This window comes from Orussus abietinus, unplaced genomic scaffold, assembly GCF_000612105.2.
Source record: "Orussus abietinus isolate OABI.00-Male unplaced genomic scaffold, Oabi_2.0 scaffold37, whole genome shotgun sequence".
NCBI classification, from domain to species: Eukaryota; Metazoa; Arthropoda; class Insecta; order Hymenoptera; family Orussidae; genus Orussus; species Orussus abietinus.
The window spans coordinates 678,894-701,760 of NW_019394759.1; the positions used below are offsets into that span (position 1 = coordinate 678,894).

Genomic DNA, 22,867 nt, shown 5'->3' on the forward strand with positions numbered 1-22,867 from the left:
ATTTCCGAATTTCCCATCGGCTTTTCGCATGAAAGTTGAAAAGCCGATTTCGTTATTCCTCGGCGGAGCATTCCAGGAATCCAAAGTGGATTCGGAGTGGCCCCTTTTCCGTATTCGGACCTGGGTACTTTGCCTCTTCCTCCTGGAGATCTCGTCTCCTGGAGCAGAGGATGAACTACGACAGATATTCGCACCTAGGGACACCTAAAAAATGTCCCTACCCTCAAAAGACCCATTCTTAGAACCAGAGATTTTATATTTCTCCAAATAGTACCAAGGAAACATTTTGTCGATTCAAAGGATATTTATTTGACTGGAATAAAATCGAATTATTATTTGCATTAAAAAACACATTTCTTTGGTGTACCATTAGAAGTATTTCTTTGGTTGGGTGAATGTCTTTTCTCAGGGTGGAATCCCTAGGGGAGCTGATTTAAGGACTCCGAAAAAAATCGGACCCCTCGTCGAGTTTTCGAGAAATTTCGTCCAGAGCGTCGAGATTCGGCCAGAAATTGCTTTTCGAGATTAATGTCCACGTTAATATGAAAAGGAAAATTCGGCCCGGAGAAATGCCCCGCGGAAAAGGTCTCGTCCAGAATTGGGATCTCCTTTTGAAGTCGGAGGGGCAGATCCTGCGGGATCCTCCCCTGGGAGGAGTCCCTCCCTCTCTCCCTGTTCCCGGAATCCGAATTATCCCCGCAGACCGGGATAGGAATTTCATTCCCGAAATTTCGAAGAGTCAATGAAACTTTGCCGGCCTCGCACTTTCGGTCTCGAGGACTTGTCGAGCCGCGAATCGTTTCGAGGTCCTTGACACGGTTCCATAATTCGGCGAAATTCCTGGCATCTGTCCAGGAATTTTGCTGGGCGATTTTCCTATTTCTTGTACTTATATATAAATGAAACTTTGCCGGCCTCGCACTTTCGGTCTCGAGGACTCGTCGAGCGGCGAATCGTTTAGAGGTCCTTGACACGGTTCCATAATTCGGCGAAATTCCTGGCATCTGTCCAGGAATTGTACTGGGCGATTTTCCTATTTCTTTTACTTAAATATATATATATGTACTTATATATAAATGAAACTTTGCCGGCCTCGCACTTTCGGTCTCGAGGACTTGTCGAGCCGCGAATCGTTTCGAGGTCCTTGACACGGTTCCATAATTCGGCGAAATTCCTGGCATCTGTCCAGGAATTGTACTGGGCGATTTTCCTATTTATTTTATTTAAGTATATATATGTACTTTTTTCCCCTTTTTTCCCTTTGTCGAGGACGATGCTTTCACTTTAATTTGTATCGAGACTCGCTTATCCTGCAGAGGGGCCGAATCCGAGTTTGCGTATCGTTTCTTGCGGTCTTCGGGATTACGAAATGATGTTAAGGCTCCCTTCGAGAGGGTCATCTAGATGCAAAAAAGTGTGGCGAGCTGGCGGGGTCGTTACTTGAGTGGATCTTCGGAAAATGCTCACCTTCTCGAGATCAGTGAAAGCACTCATCCGAAGTTGCGTCCTAAGGACCTCGCAACTTCTCGGCGACGCTTTCGGGAGGCCTGCAAAACCTCCTTTTTATCGTTTTACCCCGGAATTCCCGCGAGCCCTGCGATAGATTTTTTATTTTACCTCCCAGCCTCCGAACATCCAATAATTTTCGCCCGGAGAGTAATTATTAAATTTCCAGAAAAATTCCGCAAATGGACGTCGACTTTTTACAGAAATTCTGCGGCCGAATATAATTCCAGGAATTATCATCCTCGCGATTAATCCTGACGATTGTTTTGGAAAGCCAGTAGATGTTCGATTAAATAAGAGAAACGGCGAGAAGTATTTTATTTTCTTTAACGGCGCGAGGTATAAGAATTTTTTATCAATGCAGGAACGATCGTTATATTCCGAGAAAAGTCGGAAAAAGAAAACGCCGCCTCGGTCCTTCCATCGCTCTTACTTTTTCCGAGGGAGTTTAATTCCTCGAATTATTTTTCACCTGTTTCCACCTCTCCCCGACTGGTTTCCACGGTGTGCTTTTTCCTTCGGCTTTTTTGCGCAGCTTTTTTCCGCCCGGTTTTTTATTCGGTCCCTCCACCCCCGTAGACCTTCGATGTATTGTTATTTCAGATACAGCTGTTATTTTTAGTTACCTTGGAAAAAAAGTGTCGATGGGGTCCAATTTACCGTATCAGTGATTCAGTTTGTCGTGCCGGCTTTACAAATTGGACTTTCCGAGGTATTTGCGAAATGGGGATTTTTTCCCCCGTTTGTTTTGTTTTGTTTTTTTCTTTCTTTCTTTCCCGTGCTTTTTATTTCATACGCCGCCGTTTTATGCGCGCAAAGCATCGCGGCACTCCGGTTAATGAAAATTAAGTTTGCTTAGGACATTAAAAGTCGGAGCCATCTCCGGAAATCCCGTCCGGTGCGGTGTGGCATTTTAGCAGGTGCAATTTTTCCTGATTTTCCTCATTTTCCAGATTTTCGGGGAATTCCGTCGTCTTGGATCCCCCATATGCAAAAGGCATGATCTGATAACAATGAGGGGCTTTCTCCTCCCATAAGAGGATCAGCCTAAGTGTGCACACGTAATGTAAGGAAAGTAAAGGTTGGCCCGAGGAATCGATTCGGAAAAGTCTCGGGCGTACTCTAGAAAATTAGCCGTCATAGCCGAGTCAAGAGGGTACATAGAGTCCCCTGCTCCTCCTCGCCAATGACTCCCCTAACCTGCGTCTTTTAAGTGTGCTCGTGTGGTCCCGACCTAACTCCACCCTGATCCGCAAATATTGACGACCCGGTAACAACTCCTCGTAAAAATCACTTGATTATAACCCCCTCCCCCCGCCCTCCGAGGGCAAGATCGGCTCGATTTTATTTCCTTTATATTTCCCCCTCCCTATTTCTCCACCCTCGACCCTCCACAATGTTAAGAAAGAACCCTCATAATTTTATAACAATTTTTCAAACCCTCATTCGGACTAGGTAGGACTTTCATTCAGCTAACTACCCCGAGAAAAAAAATCCCATTTAACCAAAAATTGGCTAATTCAAGGAATAATTATTTCCCTCGTATTAACTCAAATGGTCAAGATTTCGAAGATATAATTTTATATGTAATAATTTATTCCAGCTTATTTGGACATCTTGAGAATCTTTTTAACGGTGCAGGGGAAACGTGAATTTTCCACTTTAACCCTTTTACCCCCCACACGTGGCGAAGGGGTAGCACTTTCGAATTAATTTCTCCTTCGAGTTGTCGCGGGAAAACAATCATTTATACCCGAGCGAGATTACCGGGCTAATAATTGTTCGAATTTCGCGAGTATTTTTAGACCGCGACGGAATTATTTCACCGAGTACGTGCATATAATGCGCGTATAATGCATTGCGCTCCGCAATTCTCATAATTTCATATATAATCCCCCTCCCCCGCCGATTGCCAACGCGCAATTTTTGCGGTTCATCCTATTATCGGTGACGATCCTGCAATTCGCCGGAAATGTCTCGCCGCGCGCGAAATTAATGTAATTTATTGGGCGTTTTATGAGAGGAGGCCATTTTATTGGAAGCGGACGAATGGACATCGGCGATAGTTGGTTTCCTCGTAAAAAAGTCCTCGGGACTGGGAGAGGGGTCCTGCGCGGCGAGGACCCAAGAAAGGTGGACACTAAAAAATTGTAACGACGCTTCCCGCGGGAAGGTTTATCTTTTTCCCCTTTTTTCCCCGGAAAAAATAAGACCTCTCACGGATCGGCCCTTTTATGGCCTTTCAGCCCTTTCTTTGTCGCGGTTTTCCAGGTCGCGGGGGGGATTTTATAAATTCCGCAAATTTTATACAACCCGCGAATTTCTTCCGGCAAATTTTAGCCCGGTGAAAAATCGAAAAGGTCCAGAGAGCAAATTCGAGGTATGGTTTTTCCTTCATTTCCTCCGGGGGGGAAGCGGATGTACGAAATTCGGGAATTCGGAATTTCCATATATGTGTCGACACGCGCGGAGTATTTTATAAATCCCGGGAATTTGTTTATCGTGCAAATTTGAGACGTGTAAACAATCGGGCAGATCGAGAGAGCTGATTCGAGGAAGTGTTTTTCCCTCATTTCCTCCTAGGGGGGGAAAGCGGATATACGAAATTCGGGAATTGAGCAAATTTTCGACCTGTCAAAAATCGGGCAGGTCGAAAGAGCTGATTCGAGGATGTTTTTCCTTTTTTTTTTTCTTTTTTCCTAGAGGCGGAAAGCGGATATCAGAAATTCGGGAATTCGTATGCCTCGTATGTCTCGAGGTGCGTTGGGGAGATCACGTAACAATAGAATCTCACTTCCTGTCCCCTCTTAGACGCACTCCGATGTCTTTCTTCGGGGTCCGCGAATCCGAGGGACGGCAGAAATCTGAGAGCTCCTGATCGACAATGCGACGTCGCTCCATTATCTTGTAACGGGGAAAATGTGTCTCCTCGTGTCGTTCGAAGCCCTAAATACAGAGATGGACCCCCCCCGGATTAGGTTCCCTTTTTCTCCTCATCAAGTAGGACACACTTTTCCTCCACGTCATTTTTTAAGGATCGATCGGATCGATCACGACCTCCAAATATTGCGGACCAATTTTCCCACTGATATGTGCCCGAACAATATAGCGTCAAAATCGATATCCGCATAATTCCGATTGCTCTACGTATGAGTTCACTCCGCTTGCGGGGTCGGAGGTCACCGTTCCTTTGACGGAGCCAGATTGCCGGAAAATTGTTATAAGAGCGGGTTAAATCCCGGTCGGCATATTCGGAAGTAAACATGCCGTGACGGTCTGCCAGCGGGGCTCAAAATCGCTTTGCTCCTTAAAAGCTTGGAGCGACGTTCGAACAGGTGCATCGACGTCCATCAGCAAATATCGGACCTTTAAAAAATACTCAACCTCTCTAGGGATTTATTATCACTCTAATAAATGGTAATATAAATAAGGGATATTTAAGGTTAAGTGAAACATCCCTCAAATCAGTCGATTCGAATACAACACTTTTTTTTAAGGGCATTAGACCAAACTGCCCGAAACTTTGACACATCACTCCTGATAATCTAAGAATTGTCCTGACACATTCAAAATTTAGATTTATCAAAAAAATTGTTTAATTCAGTCCAGACCAGAACCAAAATGGCGTCGAGCTCTGATATTTCGATCGATATACAATTATTGAAGGCTCTGATATGAGAATCGATAGGGTCAGGACAATTTTACGAGAATTTAGAACACTCTGGTAGTCAATAAACTCGCATTTCAACGGGATAAAGGCAAAAAAAGTGTTGTATGCGCTTCTTTGCTAAAACGATGGTAATACGAGGTCTCGGAGTGAAAATTTAATTGACCTGGAAATTACAGATGGCGCAGGGGGTCCCTCCGCAGTCAATTAGGGCCCCAGAAAGCATTATTCCAGAGGATTTCTGGAGTTTTACTTCGATTTCTTTATAATTATTGTACGAAAACGACAGGTGGAATATGCCATTTGGTACAATACACAATATAATTCGACCCAGCTGTCAATATAAAAACCAACGTCGGCAACGTGGGCATTTAGAAAAATCTTCTTTATCGACGTCGATCAAGTTCCTCGACGTGTTTCACTTCACCTTAAATCCGGCCAAATAGCAGGATTAATTTTAGCTCGGTCAATTCGCGAACCATTACCCCTGTAAACCCATATGCAGAGGATTCCGCATCGGATTCTGCATCATCCTCTGCAGAAGGTGCGACAGATTCCTGTAATACCTGACATAGACTTACTAAGCCTATTACCGATTTGCCACGGCCCAGTAATTTCGGCCAGGATGGTCCGGTTTGCACGTTTCCGTCTAGGATTTCAGTCCTTCCGGTGATGCCTCTTGCTCGAGCATTTTTATATGGATATACAGAGAGGTTACGGTGCAAAAGGCGAGGCAAAAGTGCTGAAATCCGGCGAAATCTCTGCAGCTTAAGGTGCGTTCTCCCCGGGATCCAGGATTCGGTTTGGACCCCGATTTCGATTCCTGCCGATTCGAGATCAAAGCAACCTGGTCGGAGATTTCGCAAAGTACCTCCCAGAGGAGGTATCGCCGATTACGGAATTGGCAGGATTTCCATCTTCGACATTTTCTTCGAGGTGATCCGAAATTCACCCGGGCCGTAAAGATATTTACAAAATTAAAAAAAGGCCCCCATAACGTGCAATTTGGCACCTGATATTTTTCCTGCGAATGAAAAATATATTAATAAGTTTTAAAAAATTCTACATCTGAAATCTCGGGTTTTATATCTCGACTAACCTCGACGGCCGAATTGGCAGGATTTTCATCTTCGACATTTCCTTCGAGGTGATCCGAAATTCACACGGGCCGTAAAGATATTTACAAATGAAAAAGAAGGCCCCCATAACGTGCAATTTGGCACCTTACATTTTTCCTGCGAATGAAAAATATATTAATAAGTTTTAAAAAATTCTATATCTCAAATCTCGCGTTTTACATCTCGACGGCCGAATTGGCAGGATTTCCATCTTCGACATTTCCTTCGAGGTGATCCGAAATTCACCCGGGCCGTAAAGATATTTACAAAATGAAAAAAAGGCCCCCACAACGTGCAATTTGGCACCTGATATTTTTCCTGCGAATGAAAAATATGTTATTAAATTTTTAAAAATTCTATATCTCAAATCTCGCGTTTTATCCCGACTAACCTCGACGGTCTTCCTTTATGTTTCAGATTCTTCTACCTCTACCACTTCTTCTTTTACGCGTACCATTATCGATTTAACGGGCAGTACAGCAGCTTGGCACTTGTAACATCCTGGCTTTTCATTCAGGTGAGTTTACGGGAAAAAGTGGGCCGCATTAAATCCCCTGCACTGTCTTAAGGTATTACATCCCTCCGGAAGATTACGGGGAGGAAGTAAGTAGAGCCTTAAAAATGGCGATCGTCGATGTCCGCAATCGGCGGCTTTGTTGGCATTTTTTAAAGTACAGTTCCATCCCAGCATCCCTGTTCCTGGATGACAGTAAGCCTTGGAAATATTTGAGACGAGCCATCCGTGTAATTCCTGCAAAGTGCGTAAACGGAATCGCGTCATCCGGCCATCAGCTGGGCGCATCCTTTCGCGTCCGGGACAGGTCCGAGGACTGTCCGTGCACCGGTTGCACCGTCGAATTATTTCCATCGATCGAGCCGTCAGGGGCGCCGGTCTCGTTGCGTTTACGTAACTTATGTTCCAACAATGGCTGTGCCCGCTTTCGCGGTCCAGGGCCGTTTCGTCTCGCTGTCAATCGCAGCGGACGCATCGATGCGCCAGGTATTACGTTCCTTTGGCTCGGCTCCACCCGAGCGACGAAATATCATCTCTTACCTGGATGAAAGGAAGGAAAATGACGGTTCCAGGGAAGAACCTTCGCCCATGTCCTCAGGACCGGGTGAAAACGACCTGAACAACTGCCGATCACTGCTAAAAAAAAAAACATCATAACCTTTCAGAATAAAATATTAAAAATGAGAAATCAGATGAGAGGGAGATATGGCAAGGTGCCTCCAGGAACGTCCTCGATACCAGGTGAGATTTTGGAGAACGCCCGAAGTCGGCCGAGGTCGATGGCTCGTGGCGTCTTAACCAAGGCAATTAACTGAGAGAATTACTTCCAATTACAATTATGAGTAAATGCGCAATTTTATCAGGCGATGGACTCGAGGAGGCTCGTTTTGATCGCCGGTTTCAGGTCACGGCTGATTGGCCCCGGAGCGTCATTATAGTCGTACCTCCGAGACGCGGTTATCCCCGAGGCCGGCAATCCCTCGGTGAAAATGTCATATTCCCAATTTCCCCGGCGCCGAGTCGGCCTGATTCGCCGGCGCCTCGACACTTTTCCGAGGCCAATCCATTTTTCGAGCCGGATCGGTCCTGGATACCATTTCCTCCGCGTCACCGGCAGCTGCGCGACGCTCCGGACGTCTGTTTTCAATATTCTGTATCTTCCGCTTCTCATCGACTGGACTGTGCCCAACGTGCGGCCCGATTGACTTCCTCTCCACCCTTTTTCTCCCTCTGGACTGCAGTTGCAACTGCACCTCCACGTACACATCGATATTTCCGACGCGCCGCGCGAAAGGCGAGGACTCTAGCCGGCGGCCATCTTGTTTTGCAAGAATTCCGCCTCGTCGACCTTTCGCTTTTCCTTCTCGTTTCTCTCGCTTCTATTGCATAAAACTTCGACGAAAATCAACCCTTCGTTGCAAACAACGGGATGAGTTCTTTTTCTAATGATTTCCGTCCTTTTATTCTGATTTTCTGTACATACGGAAGAGTGATTATTCCCCATTTTCGTGCAGACGTGACCGAAAGTCCTCGAGTCGACGATTAGTGCAATAGATTAGGTCGATAAGGCGTTCCGCGGCGTTTTAGCTAGCTAAATCCCTAAGCGGGGATTTATTGAAAGCGGCGGAAGGGAGATAGGGAAATAATCGGAACCCCTGCGAAAACTTGGCACACGTGTTGCGGTCTAGATAGCGCATCCTTCCGCCATTGCTGCTCGCTTTATGTGAAACTTGGGAATGGAATTAATCGGACGCGATGGCTAAAGTACATCGCGAGATATTTTTCGTAGATCGGCGAGGTATTAAAGTTTCCTCCTGAAAGACCGAGAATACCGGTTGTATTTTTTGAAGGCCCCGGGGGCGAAGCCTCTTCGTCGCCCTCGCGCCGCCATCTTGGATGGCACCGACGTGGCGTGTTTGTTTATTCAAGAAAGTGCCAACCGGTGTCAACGTAACTAGCGAGTAGACAAATTAACCGCGAAGACCTCCACTCGCGTCGGCACGGCTTGATTAAAGGAGGAAAAAGGAAAACGCGGGGGGAAAAACGAAAGTCCGGCGTAACTTGTCGGCACCGAGGAATTAAATTCCGCCCTCGAAGTGCATTTACGCGCCCCCTACGCGTTTTACGTCTTTCTCAAGCTGGATTATATGGAAGGAAGTGGAAAGTACCTCTTTTGTCATTTCTTTCTTTATTTATTTTTTTAATTATATTAGAGGAAATTCGGGAAGGGCGAGTCGTGGCCAGAAAATGGAGAAACGCATCTCTTGTGACCTATGCAAATTTTTCGTTTGTTTCTTTTTTTCAATTCGAACTATTGCGCGATATATCCCATGAAATTCTATCCATGCAATAAATTGCCGCATCCTTATCACCGAAGCGATAACCGGCTCCGTAATTAACCGTGGAAGCCGCGTAAAAACTTGGCTGGGCGAAGAAGTCGCGGGGAACTTTTATTGCATTATGATTGACTAACGCGGTCGGGGCGAGATTGCGAGGGGAGGGTCGGACAGGTGCATCGGGGACTTGGAAAGAGGGAACAGGGGGAACAGGGACAAGAGGGATGACAGGGGATAGTTGATTGCAAGTTTGTCGGGCGTGTGCGTCGAACGGCATCGCCGCGACCAGAGTCGCCCTAGTCCTCGGCCGAGGCGCTTGTTCGCGGCTCGTGTGTCGCGAGCGGCCAGCAAATTTATATGGAAATCCGCCAAATTTGTTCTATATCGGCGCACTCTTTCCAGCCCTCTCTGGCCGATCCCGATTCCCCCGGCAGCCGGTCGGATTGCCCCTTTGACCGCGACTCCTGCGGAATACACCTGTGGAATGGAGGGTGGGTCGGCTTCTTCCTCCTTCTCTTCGTTTTCTTCGTTTTCCTGTTTCCCCTGCGGAGTCACCGCATTTTCGCCCCCACGAAAGTTCTAGGGGACTTCGAGACGAAGCCAACGATCACCATTTCGTCGAGTTTCGACGGATGGATCGGGAGATAAAGGGGTGGGAAGCCGAGACCTCGAGGCTCTCGAAAATCCTTCGAGGTGTCCTCGTAGATTCGAAAAAAAATCCTGTCCTTGATCGCTATTTCCCCTGTTGGCCGTGAAATCCCGGGGATATCCTGTTTTTTTCACCTCCTGCGTGATCAGGAATTTTTTCTCGAATTCCTGCGTGATTACGGAATTTTTTTTCTACCTCCTGCGTGATCTTCTTCTAGCCTCTGCGTGATAAGGGAATTCCTTTTCGAGTTCCTGCGCGATTAGGAAATTCTTCTCGAGGTCCTAATCACGAAAAATCGTCTCTTTACAGCACTCCATGCTGTACTTCTTCCACCACTACGAGCTGCCGGTGATCCTGCAACAGGCTCAGCTGCAGCAGCTGCTCTTCAGGAACCACACCCAGCCAGCCCAGCCACCCACCCCTAGCACGGCTCCCACGACGCCAGGACCATCTCCTGCATCCACTCCGAGTCCTAGTCCGAGTCCTACGCCTCCTACCGAGCAAACCCAACAAAACTACGTCAGCGAACTTTCTCAGCTGGATCCTGATCCTGACGGTCCTGGGTCCGAAAACGAGGACTTCGCCCCGCAGGACGCAGGACTGAACTCAAGGATGCCCGACTACGCAGGTTGACCGATCGCCTTTAAATTTTGACTCTTCAATTATTAAATGAAACTTTGAAACAAAGCTTCCAATAACCAGCCCAAATTCCTACTTTTAATCTTTTTGTCATGGCCAATTGCAATTATAACAATATTTTTTCGTTAGTGTGGAGACAATCCGCGTGAAGCACTCTCCTTTCGCGATGCGCGTTATTTTTCAATTCATTATTGGAATGGAAGTGGAAAAGGGATTTTCCTATGGAAGTTAATTTTTTTTATTTTGGTAATGTTTGTTTAGCAATGACAGATTTTTTTTTATATTTTTTTTATGAGTGATTTTCTCTTATCAGCAGAAGTTCGCAGCGCGCAAAGCCCCCCCACGACGAGCGTAGCCGAGGAGCCTCGGGAGGAAACTCGCGTTCCTGAAGAGAGGAAGACCGACGTCGCGACGGCGAGCGACGCCTCGAGCCCTCCTCAGGGTTTCGAGGTGATAGATTCGACGGAGGCCACGACGCATCTGGACGCCGAGGCGTCTTAGGCCAGTTCCTGTGACCGAGGGTTTTGGGTGGACGGTCCTCTCGTCTCTCGTCGCAGCTTCCGGCACCGTCTCCGGGTCCAGGGCGCGGGATGTCAGCTGATCCGGGGATGGCGAACTCGATTTCAGGAGATTCGGGCGGGACGACCATAGGACGAGACGAAGATGACCCGGAAGAGACACGTGGAGGCATCCGATGACTTTGAATTTCTTCAGGGAGAGGGATTTCTTCGAGGACTCGCGGCGAAGATGAGAGATCCAGGAAGTGGAGTAACCTGGCAGGTGCAACAGGGGAAAGAAGAAAGGGGGACCCTGAAGAGCTTTAAAATGGAGGCGAAGAAAAAGTAGATGGCTGAAAAGCTGTAAGGTGAACACCCTGAGGAGCGACACGATCAGCCCCACCGAATGGCTCTTCGATGACGCTGTAATTAGTGTACATTAATCAGGATTAATTGAGAACCGAGAACGATCGAAGTTCCTGGCTAGGCCTCGGCACTCCTCCTCCTGGACCACGAAGAGGATGCCGAGATCTCCCGATTTTCTCATTTCTCTCTTCGAAGCGTAGTCTCCTTCAGTCGTCGGGAAATTCGACGATGATCGCAACGACGACGCGAAATCCCGAGTCCCGAGGACAGGCGTTCCTGGAAAACCTGAAGAGCGGCACCGAGAGTGCCGTTGACCAAGTTCGATCCGTGATAGGGAATGATAAGAGGCGCCGAGAGATACGCTTATCGACATAATTGCGCGCAGTGCCAGGAAGAGCCTCTATTACTGGCGGAAAATATAAGCGATGGGATCCGAGGTCCTCTTCTTGCTCTTCAGGGTCGCCATTTGCAGATCGGTCCACCTCGATGACCGGATCATTGGGAACCTGAAGTGCAGCGAATTTAATGGGAATTTAATCCAATGTTAATTCGTAACTCCACGTCAAGGTGAGCTTGAAGTACCTCAGGGTCCACTTCAGGGTCTAGATGATGAGTTCCCCGTTCTGGCGAGGAATGGCGGCTCGAGACCACGAAGACTACCTTCGTAGCTGCTGGCAGGACTACGGGTACCAGAAAAAGAAGAACGATGACCACCTTAAAGAGAGGAACCGGATGAGCCCTCTTCGCATCTCAGCTCTTCAGGGTCGCCATTTGCAGATCGGTCCACCTCGATGGCCGGATCATTGGAAATCTGAAGTGCAGCGAATTTAATGGGAATTTAATCCAATGTTAATTCGTAACTCCACGTGAAGGTGAGCTTGAAGTACCTCAGGGTCCACTTCAGGGTCTAGATGATGAGTTCCCCGTTCTGGCGAGGAATGGCGAGCTGGAGACCACGAAGACTACCTTCGTAGCTGCTGGCGGGACTACGGTTACCAGAAAAAGAAGAACGATGACTACCTTGAAGAGAGGAACCGGATGAGCCCTCTTCGCATCTCAGCGTTCAAGTTCGTCTCTTGGTCGAAGATTTCGGACCGGTGATCGCGTCTGCTGGCGGGACTACGGTTACCAGAAATAAAAAATCTCTAAATAGAAAAATGAAAAATAAGATACGTCATAGGGACGAGTACTGGACAGGGCAATTCGGAAGGGCCGGCTTCGCGACTCGTCGGTACCGCGTTAGGATGTTAAGTCTCTTAACACTTATCCATACTTAACGCAAAAAAAAAAAAGAATGCAAAGCGAGGAGTGGCGAACGTTCTCAAAGCCTGGCGCGCTAAAACTATTTAAAAGGTGACAGCTAGGTACTTATTGTACGTATGTATATTTATTGTTTACTATCGATATCGTCGATGTAAGGATCCGAGGTGGAGGAGCCGATCCTCCACGAGGACCTCTAGAAACGAGCTACCACGCGAATCTTGGACCACTGTCGGTAATTAACGTCAGGCTAATCACTCTCCGAGGAATTTTCTAAACGGAATGAGAAATTGATCGGAAAAACCGCGTGCGGTGTACATATGCTCGTTAAGGACGCGCTCGTTTACTCGTTAATTGCGTTACGGTAATCGTGCGTGCACTTTGGCCAGGATCATCGATTGCAAGGGCCATTCGAGAAGGTCGCAGGGCAAGGATCGATTCGGCGTGCGTTTGCGTATGTCGTATGCCGGAAGAGGGAAGGAAAACCCGAGTTATCGATCTCTCTCTCCGGAGTATCTTTTATCGCGGTTTTACTGTCCCGAACCTACACGCGTCTCTCTGCCTCTGTAACATAATTTCCCGATTATTTATGTTCTGTGAAAAATCCTTTTTGGTTGTACATAGTACTACTATACATATATAAATATTATACAATAAACGCAAACCTCTTATATATACGTATCATATACGTGTCGCAGACCTCGGGCGTACGCGATAGAGGTGGTCTCTTTCTACATAATCCGTTGTAACGTTTTCCAGGCACAATATATGCAATATCCAATGAATCCAATCTTAGGAACCAGTTGGAACACCCCCGAAGGTGTAGGTACGGATTCCCCGAGCCACGGGATGCAAGATTTAAAAGGGATTTCCTCGGAATTGAAATTGATCGTCCTTCGGGGACGGATAACGCAGGCGAGCTCTAGGTAAGACGGGGAACGGCCAGACGCCGAAATAGACAAATAGACCCGGACATCTTCGGGAATCAAACAGGTGGCGCCCGGTAAGTGCACCCGGGACCGAAAGCGACACGACGCTCCTACAAATGTAACGATTTATTTCCATTAGGGCATAATTAGGAGAGAGTCGCGCGGCCGAGTGTCACCCGTCAACCCCTGGCCACCCTCCGCCGTATCCAGGATCCCTGCCCCGGACTTCCTGCACACCCTCCGTTGCTACTCTTCCGGTCGCCACGAACACCTTCGGGAGCATCGACCTGAGATTCGCCATCCGAACCTCCGGTTACCATCGCACATTTTTTATGTGAAACTTCCGTTGCCAGGGGATAAGCCAAATTCCCGACACGAAAAAGCGTCACGATGAAGAATTCCCGGGGGGAAAAAGAGAAAATATCATGGGGTTTGGAACCACGTCTTGTTTCTCTTTTCCGCCTCACTTTTCTGCTCCTTATCTGTTTCTGTACTTTTTTACAGAGCTTTAAGGTGAAGTGAAACATCCTTCAAATCAGTCGATTCTAATACAACACTTTTTTTAAGGGTAAAAGACCAAACTGTCCGATACTTTGACACCTCACTCCTGATCAGCTAAGAATTGTCCTGACACATTGAAAATTTGGATTTTTCAAAAAAATGTTTTAACTCATTCCAGACCAGAACCAAAATGGCGTCGAGCTCTGATATTTCGATCAATATACAATTATCGAAGGCTCTGATATGAGAATCGAAAGGGTCAGGACAATTTTACGACAATTTAGAACACTCTGGTAATCGATAAACTCGCATTTGAACGGGATAAAGGCAAAAAAAGTGTTGTATGCGCTTCTATGCCAAAACGATGGGAATACGAGGTCTCGGAGTGAAAATATAATTGACCTGGAAATCACAGATGGCGCAGGGGGTCCCTCTGCAGTCAATTAGGACCCCAGAAAGCACGAATCCAGAGGATTTCTTGATATATATTGTACGAAAACGACAGGTGGAGTACGCCATTTGGTACAATACCCAATATAATTCGACCCAGCTGTCAATATGAAAACCAACGTCGGCAACGTGGGCATTTAGAAAAATCTTCTTTATCGACGTCGATCAAGTTCCTCGACGTGTTTCACTTCACCTTAAAGGATCTTTCGGATTCCTGGCTCCCGAGTCGCAGCATCCCCTGGACCGGGTTCTCGACTCTGACGATATCCTCTGAAAAATCCCAGGACCCGTGATTCCGGTGAGTGCATCGAATCGTCGGCCACTCCTGGAGGTCCCGTCCGAAAAGTCGATGGTCCTGAAAATATTTCCCGGATGTCCTTCCCCTCGAGAAGCGGTGCACTCCGGGTGGACGCGTATCGAGATTGAAAAGGGTGTGGGACGAACAATACGGGGAGTTTGGTATTAGCGGCGAGTTTGGTGTCCTGCGAGGATCCGCTCGGATCCTGCGCCGGGGGAAAACAGAAAAGCCGCCGGGGGCCGAATTTGCATCCGGTAAAGCAACCTCGGACTACTTTATTTGATTGGCTGCCCACGGGCTGCTCTCCATCCGCGTTCCGGAGCTCCGCACGGATGAAGGTGCACGAATGCCGGGATCCGATGGTCGTTTCGAAAATGGACAACGGTCCCGGGATAGGGAGATCTTTCGCCGCCATCGCCGGGGGAGATCCACTTTATTATTTCCCTTCGCGACCGGGAACCTTCCACAAGAGACGGTGTCTCGATCGATCGCTATCGGTCAAAGTCGGATCTCCAAATAATTATTTATATTTAATTTTACCTGGCTTACGTCCCCATGGATATCCAAAATCGAGGAGGGCTATCGGTCAAAGTAAGATCTCCAGAACGGAATCTGGAAGGAATTTTTAAACGCGCGTTTATACAATTTTTTTTCAACATTTTGAAATTATTTATATTTAATTTTACCCGGCTTATGTCCCCATGAATATCCAAAATCGAGGAGGGGTATCGATCGATCGCTATCGGCCAAAGTAAGATCTCCAGAACGGAATCTGGAACGGATTTTTAAACGCGCGTTTATACAATTTCTTTCAACATTTTGAAATTATTTATATTTAATTTTACCCGGCTTACGTCCCCATGGATATCCAAAATCGAGGAGGGCTATCGGTCAAAGTAAGATTTCCAGAACGGAATCTGGAAGGGATTTTTAAACGCACGTTTATACAATTTTTTTTCAACATTTTGAAATTATTTATATTTAATTTTACCCGGCTTACGTCCCCATGGATATCCAAAATCGAGGAGGGCTATCGGTCAAAGTAAGATTTCCAGAACGGAATCTGGAAGGAATTTTTAAACGCGCGTTTATACAATTTTTTTTCAACATTTTGAAATTATTTATATTTAATTTTACCCGGCTTACGTCCACGTGGATATCTAAAATCGAGGAGGGGTATCGATCGATCGCTTTCGGCCAAAGTAGGATCTCCAGAATCCGAAACGTAATCTGGAAGTGAGATAACCCGAGGGCATTAAATTTTGTACGCGTGGTTTAGAATTTTCTTTTATCTTTATATTAATTTTTTTATTGCTTAGTACCTCTTGCGGGGATGGCGATTCCATGAGTTAAGGTCTATCATGCCGTTTCTCGGGTTAAGGGTGAATCGAAGGGGGCAAATTGCTGCCGGTTGGTGGTCGACCTATTGAACCACCACACGCGGCGCATCCGACCATTCGTGTCATAGGGCTGGGTGATTGATAAATAACGCCGGGTGCCGTAATTGCAATAAACAAATAAACTAGTGGCACCTCCCGCGAGGTAAGGGTGGCATCGATCAATCGCCATCGAGCTCGGGATGCAATCGAGAGCCCAGGTGGTCGACGCCGATAAAGACCTCCTCGAAGACCTTATCAAATACCTTATCAAAGACCTAGCTCTCAGTTTTTCGGAATTAGGCCCAGAATTAGTCCGATCTCCGGGACTTTATAAGAAGCTCGAAGACCTTATCGAACCCTCTCAGTTTTTCGAAATTAGGCCCAGAATTAGTCCGATCTCCGGGACTTTATAAGAAGCTCGAAGACCTTATCGAATGCCTCCCTCTCAGTTTTTCGAAATTAGGCCCAGAATTAGTCCGATCTCCGGGACTTTATAAGAAGGTCGAAGACCTTATCGAAGACCTCGCTCTCAGTTTTTCGGAATTAGGACCAGAATTAGTCCGATCTCCGGGACTTTGTAAGAAGCTTAACCAACGTGAACCACCATAAGAGGAATTTCCTCGTCCGAGGGATGCTGGACTCTTCAGCATCCCTGGTAATCTCGATCGACGTTTTTAATACGCCGCCTCCAAAGGATAGTCTCCAGCTAATACTTAGCTGGCCGGCTACCCAGAAAGGGTGGCTTAATGACAAAACGTTGATCGATTTCCTCCTGTCCACCGCCGATGCTTGACGTCGAATAATCATCCGGTTTAATAAAAACGGCTTATCCGGGAAACAATGGACTGTCGCTCGCAGGACAGACGCCGCTTGGCCAGACATCACAAACTCCGGCCTCTTCCTCTGAGAAGGCGATTTCCCGGAGAGAAGGCGCTTTTCCGCGTTAAGCGGCAATGGCTTCCCTAACTTTCGCGGAAATTAACGTCGCCGTGTAACGCGGGGGAGCGTTTCCTGAAAGAAATCTGCCCTATGGATTGAAACCGTCTGATCGGTGCAAAAAGCTCGGGTATAAAAAAATCAATATCGTCCATTTAAGGTGAAGTGAAACACGTCGAAGAACTTGATCGACGTCGATAAAGAAGATTTTTCTAAATGCCTACGTTGCCGACGTTCGTTTTTATATTGACAGCTGGGTCGAATTATATTGGGTATTGTACCAAATGGCATATTCCACCTGTCGTTTTCGTACAATAATTATGAAGAAATCGAAGTAAAACTCCAGAAATCCTCTCGATTCATGCTTTCTGGGGCCCTAATTGAATGCGGAGGGACCCCCTGCGCCATCTGTGATTTCCAGGTCAATTAAATTTTCACTCCGAGACCTCGTATTCCCATCGTTTTAGCAAAGAAGCGCATACAACACTTTTTTTGCCTTTATCCCGTTCAAATGCGAGTTTATCGATTACCAGAGTGTTCTAAATTGTCGTAAAATTGTCCTGACCCTTTCGATTCTCATATCAGAGCCTTCGATAATTGTATATTGATCGAAATATCTGAGCTCGACGCCATTTTGGTTCTGGTCTGGACTGAGTTAAAAAATTTTGTTGAAAGATCCAAATTTTGAATGTGTCAGGACAATTCTTAGGTGATCAGGAGTGACGTGTCAAAGTTTCGGACAGTTTGGTCTTTTACCCTTAATAAAAAGTGTTGTATTAGAATCGACTGATTTGAAGGATGTTTCACTTCACCTTAAGGGGATTTTCTTTACCCTGCCTGACATTTCTTTGAGCGGGTCTGATCGCAGGATTTCTTTCGTAGCAGTGCACGTTTGGTCCTGGTCTCAGATCCAGGGTGGATTTTATCACCTTCCTCCGTTTATTTAGGGTCCATTTACTCGGACATAATCGGCAAGGCCGAGTCTGGGCGTGATCCAGGTCTCGGATGCATTTCGAAACCTCTTTCCGAACTGACCTCTCGAGTTTGGCAAGTTTGGGACTGTCGTGGACACGTCCGTTGCAGACGTCGACCAGACTGCGGCCTGCTGAAAACCAAATTATATCCGTATAAATTCGGCGGGACGTTTCCAGGGGCGGGTTTCCATTTTCCCTTTTCTTTCTACGAGCCCTCGAGACGCCGGAAAACTGGACGATGTGCTTTTTTTAGCTCGCTCGATAGGGCTTTTCGCGGGACAGGACCTCTCCGCTCCCTTAATTCGATCGATACGAAACGTGTTTCGAACTCCGGGAGGGGAACGCGTTTCCACCCCTCCGGGTTTAAGCTAAATCGTATTTCTACTTAGTGTCGAATAAAGACGGATCGTGGAAAACAATATTGCCTCTCCTCCGACTTCGCGTCCTCCGTGGTCACAGGTTGCGATTCGATCTCATTTCCACCGCGAATCGAGAAATCGACGTCGATTTACTCTCTTCTCCCTCTTTGCTTACTACCCCGTTGAAACGTCACACACCTACCGTAAAGAAAAACGAAAATTATTTTTCCATCCCCTGATTTCGTTAACGTGAAATTTCCGACGTCATGGAGTGCTTTCAAACGTAAATAAACGGGAGAGTAACGAAAAGTGAAACGCTTCATTGTTTACCGTTAATTGGGATCTACGTTCTTTTTTCACAGTATCGAGAGAATTTCTTTCTATCGGTATTTTAATTGATACTTCGGGTTAAAGAAAAATATGAAAATGCCGCGGCGGCCATCTTTATTTAGCGGTTCTTGTGTTTCCTTCATAATTTCTATATGGGAATCTTGCACTGTGGGGGTTGTAAATACGGATTGATGACGAGGCTCGCCTTGATAAAGTCGATGCTCATTGATTACCACGGAGAGGAGTAAGTCACCAATTACAGCGTCGCAGGACACACGTGTCGAAGACGTAACTCGTCGTTCAATAGGTCGACCACCAGCTGGCACCAATTTGCCCAGTTCAATTTACTGGAGCCCTAGAAGCAGCAGGATCGGCATTGCGTCCCTGATCAGTATTCTCCGTTGAGCCTTATCAAGGTCCCGAAAAAGGATTCTGGAAGCTCCGAAAGCGCCATTACTCCCATGGCTGGGATAATTCTCGTAATGGCGGAAGAAAATTGAGAGACATATTAAAACGATTGGAAACAGTCGACACACCCCTAGGCTGTCAAAATAGGTGGAATAAACAACCACCAGCTGACACCAATTTGCCCGGTTTAATTTACTCGAACCCTACCCTAAGAAAATGAATTCATTGGGCCAAGGAAATATATTTTCTTCGTTCAAAGAATTGCCTGGAATAAACTCGAATAAAGGTTTATTCGTAATTGTGACGATTTACTTTAGATTAATTGTCCTTTGGTTCAATGAAATTTTTTTTTGTCAGGGTGGAATTACAACATTGATCGGTATTCCTTATCAAGGGTCCCGAAAATGAATTCTAGAGGCTCTGGAAGCGCCATTACTCCCACGATTGGGATAATTCTCGTAATGGCGGAAGAAAATCGAGTGACATATTAAAACCATTGAAAACAGTCGATACACCCCTAGGCTGTCAAAATAGGTGGAATAAACAACCACCAGCTGACACCAATTTTCCCCGTTCAATTTACTCGAACCCTACCCTAAGAAAATGAATTCATTGGGCCAAGGAAATATATTTTCTTCATTCAAAGAATTGCCTGGAATAAATTCGAGTAAAGGTTTATTCGTAATTCTGACGATTTACTATAGGTTAATTGAGTGAAATAATTGTCCTTTGGTTCAATGAAATTTCTTTTTATCAGGGTGGAATTACAACATTGATCGGTATTCCCCGTCTCGAGTCGAGCCTTATCAAGGGTCCCGAAAATGAATTCTGGAGGCTGTGGAAGCGCCATTCCTCCCACAACTGGGATAATTCTCGTAATGGCGAGAGAAAATAGAGTGATATATTAAAAACCCCGGATACACTGTCGGCACAGCCCTAGGGTATTAAAACGTGGAATACCGCCCACTCGTGTAGGGCGCCTTTTTATAACGCGCCTGTCCGAGCAAACGTCGATCACTGCTCGTTCTGGCTTCGCTCCAATAGCTCCGGGTGATTCCGAGCCACCGGAAATACGCGAAATTTCATTTACGCTTTCTATCGGCGCCTCTGAAAGGACTTTTTCATCCCCGAGAAGGAGCGATGCTAGAAGGCGACGTTTAAGGCGATACGAAAGTGGAATCCGAGGGGTCGGTCGTTAAATGAAACATGTCTGAATATCAGTACTTCATATTTTACCACGTGAACATAAAGTCCCTAAGGAAGGTCCCTACGCCCATGAATTTTTTTTTAATTTATGTAATTACAATAATATATATATTTTTTTATTAAATTCTGCGGGTGCACCGGATAGCTTGAAAATTCACCAGGTGAATATGGGGTTCTTTTTTTTTTCCACTTCCTGGATTAATTCCGGAGTTCCGGTGTATTTTCTCAAGGTGTACAGTTCCAGTACATCTTGACATAATTTCTTGAGTATGAATGTGGCTGTCGTCGATGGAGTTGAAAAATAAAAGAAAGATGGCGTCTTTCGTAGAGCGAGTTAAGGTGAAGTGAAACATCCTTCAAATCAGTCGATTCGAATACAACACTTTTTTTTAAGGGTAAAAGACCAAACTGTCCGAAACTTTGACACATCACTCCTGATCGTCTAAGAATTGTCCTGAGACATTCAAAATTTAGATTTATCAAAAAAATTTTTTAACTCAGTCCAGACCAGATCCAAAATGGCGCCGAGCTCTGACATTTCGATCAATATACAATTATCGAAGGCTCTGATATGAGAATCGAAAGGGTCAGGACAATTTTACGACAATTTAGAACACTCTGGTAGTCGACAAACTCGCATTTCAACGAGATAAAGGCAAAAAAAGTGTTGTATGCGCTTCTTTGCTAAAACGATGGGAATACGAGGTCTCGGAGTGAAAATTTAATTGACCTGGAAATCAGAGATGGCGCCAGAAAGCACGAATCCAGAGGATTTCTGGAGTTTTACTTCGATTTCTTTATAATTATTGTACGAAAACGACAGGTGGAATATGCCATTTGGTACAATACACAACATAATTCGACCCAGCTGTCAATATAAAAACGAACGTCGGCAACGTAGGCATTTAGAAAAATTTTCTTTATCGACGTTGATCAACTTCCTCGACGTGTTTCACTTCACCTTAACGATCGAGTTTAAAGTTTGGGGAAAAAGTCGCAGGAGAGATCGGGGTTAATTAAGAAGCAGTTCGACTCCCGTAGGATACTCGGGGAATATCGCGGAAAATCGAGGCGGGATTCTTTTACCGACAATGGAGCAGCGGGTGTCCGTGCTCGCAGCCAATTTATCGTCCCCGAAGCCGGCGGGAAGTCGCACTAGCCGGCGGATGTATTTCGTACTCTCCCGCGCAAAGGCGACGGGAGAGTACGTTTCCTCGCACAATAAAAACGCACAAATAACCAGACGCCGAGGAGGTAGGGGGAGCAGAGAAGAAGCGCGTTATAAAAAGAGGCCGCGGCGCAGGGCTCGACGTCGGAGAAAGACACGTTTGATGTTCGGCTGGGTCGTTAGGAGTATCCATTGACTGTTCCTTTGGGAAAATATGAAGACGCGTATTTCTTGGCCCTATTTATGGCAGGGGTGATATCTCAGGCGACGATATTTGCCTCCTGGACCCTCCTGAATCTTTGGAAGGGACGCTAGCTAGCAAAAAGAGAAAAACCCCTGATTTAGGGGTGCGATTTTGTCGCCCGGGACGGGATTCTAGACGGAACTAGGAAAAACCTGCAAAGGTGTCGAAATTCAAAATGGCGTCGGGCAGAAGTTGCGCCTTGATAATAAGGGGTGGCCGTTCACCTCGTGGGGGGGGTAATTTCGTATAAAAGGAGTTCCTCGAAAATGAATTCCGAAAATAAGATCCTCTTCCGCTGGTTGCGACTACGGGATTTATTAGCTAGAACGAGGAAAGAACCGGGAAAGGTATCCGAATTCAAAATGGCGGCGAACCAAGGGGGTCGTTTCGAAAACAAGGGGCGACTGCTCACTCCGGGCACTCGAGGCTTTCATAAGCAGCCGAGGAATTTTCTAGCAGAATTTTCGCGTCGTCTTGCCGTGGCGTAGCGGGTAATATTTAATAATATCGGCCTGATAATAATAATGCGGCCTGCTGGTATAGAAGAGGTCCTAATTGAATAAACGACCGGAGGATGGCATCCAGCCCGCTCTCCCGTCCTCTCGCTCTTCGGCGGCGTTTCCTGTGGCGGGATTATTCGCTTATCGGTTCATTGTGGATTCCTCCTGTCTTTTATGAGCGGCGCCTGCTTCTCTTGCATGCTAAACATCGCCCTCCCCTCTTCCGCCCCCTCGCCACCTACGCGCCACTACGCCATTTCACGCCTTCGGAACTCTACGAAAGTTCGGCCCCTTCGGACGGAATTAACGGAATCGAGGTTGCTTTTGACGAGAAAACTTCCACGGCGTTTTCAAAACACTCCGTGGCTTAGGAGGGGGTGTCGCCCTCCAAGAGGAACCTATAGAGATTTTCGAAATTTCAGAATTTACCGCACATAAAAATTCATTTTGCACAGCTGAAGGATTTAAGGTGAAGTGAAACACGTCGAGGAACTTGATCGACGTCGGTAAAGAAGATTTTTCTAAATGCCTACGTTGCCGACGTTTGTTTTTATATTGACAGCTGGGTCGAATTATATTGGGTATTGCATCAAATGGCATACTCCACCTGTCGTTTTCGTACAATATATATCA

At 46.4% G+C, this 22,867-nt stretch overlaps 1 protein-coding gene across 3 annotated transcripts in view; it reads left to right on the forward strand.

The window, feature by feature from the left end:
* LOC105696302 (membralin) overlaps positions 1-13,227 on the forward strand; it is a 77,998-nt gene extending 64,771 nt beyond the window's left edge. For 2 of the 3 annotated variants that reach the window (XM_012418681.2, XM_012418682.2), the window contains exons 11-13: positions 6,709-6,808; positions 10,100-10,418; positions 10,743-13,227. In XM_012418681.2, the coding sequence (XP_012274104.1) occupies positions 6,709-6,808; positions 10,100-10,418; positions 10,743-10,930 (607 nt within the window). In that variant the 3' untranslated portion in view covers positions 10,931-13,227. The remainder of the gene's footprint in view (positions 1-6,708; positions 6,809-10,099; positions 10,419-10,742) is intronic. The other variant, XM_023433217.1, reaches the window with a different exon arrangement.
* The last annotated feature ends 9,640 nt before the right edge of the window (positions 13,228-22,867 follow it).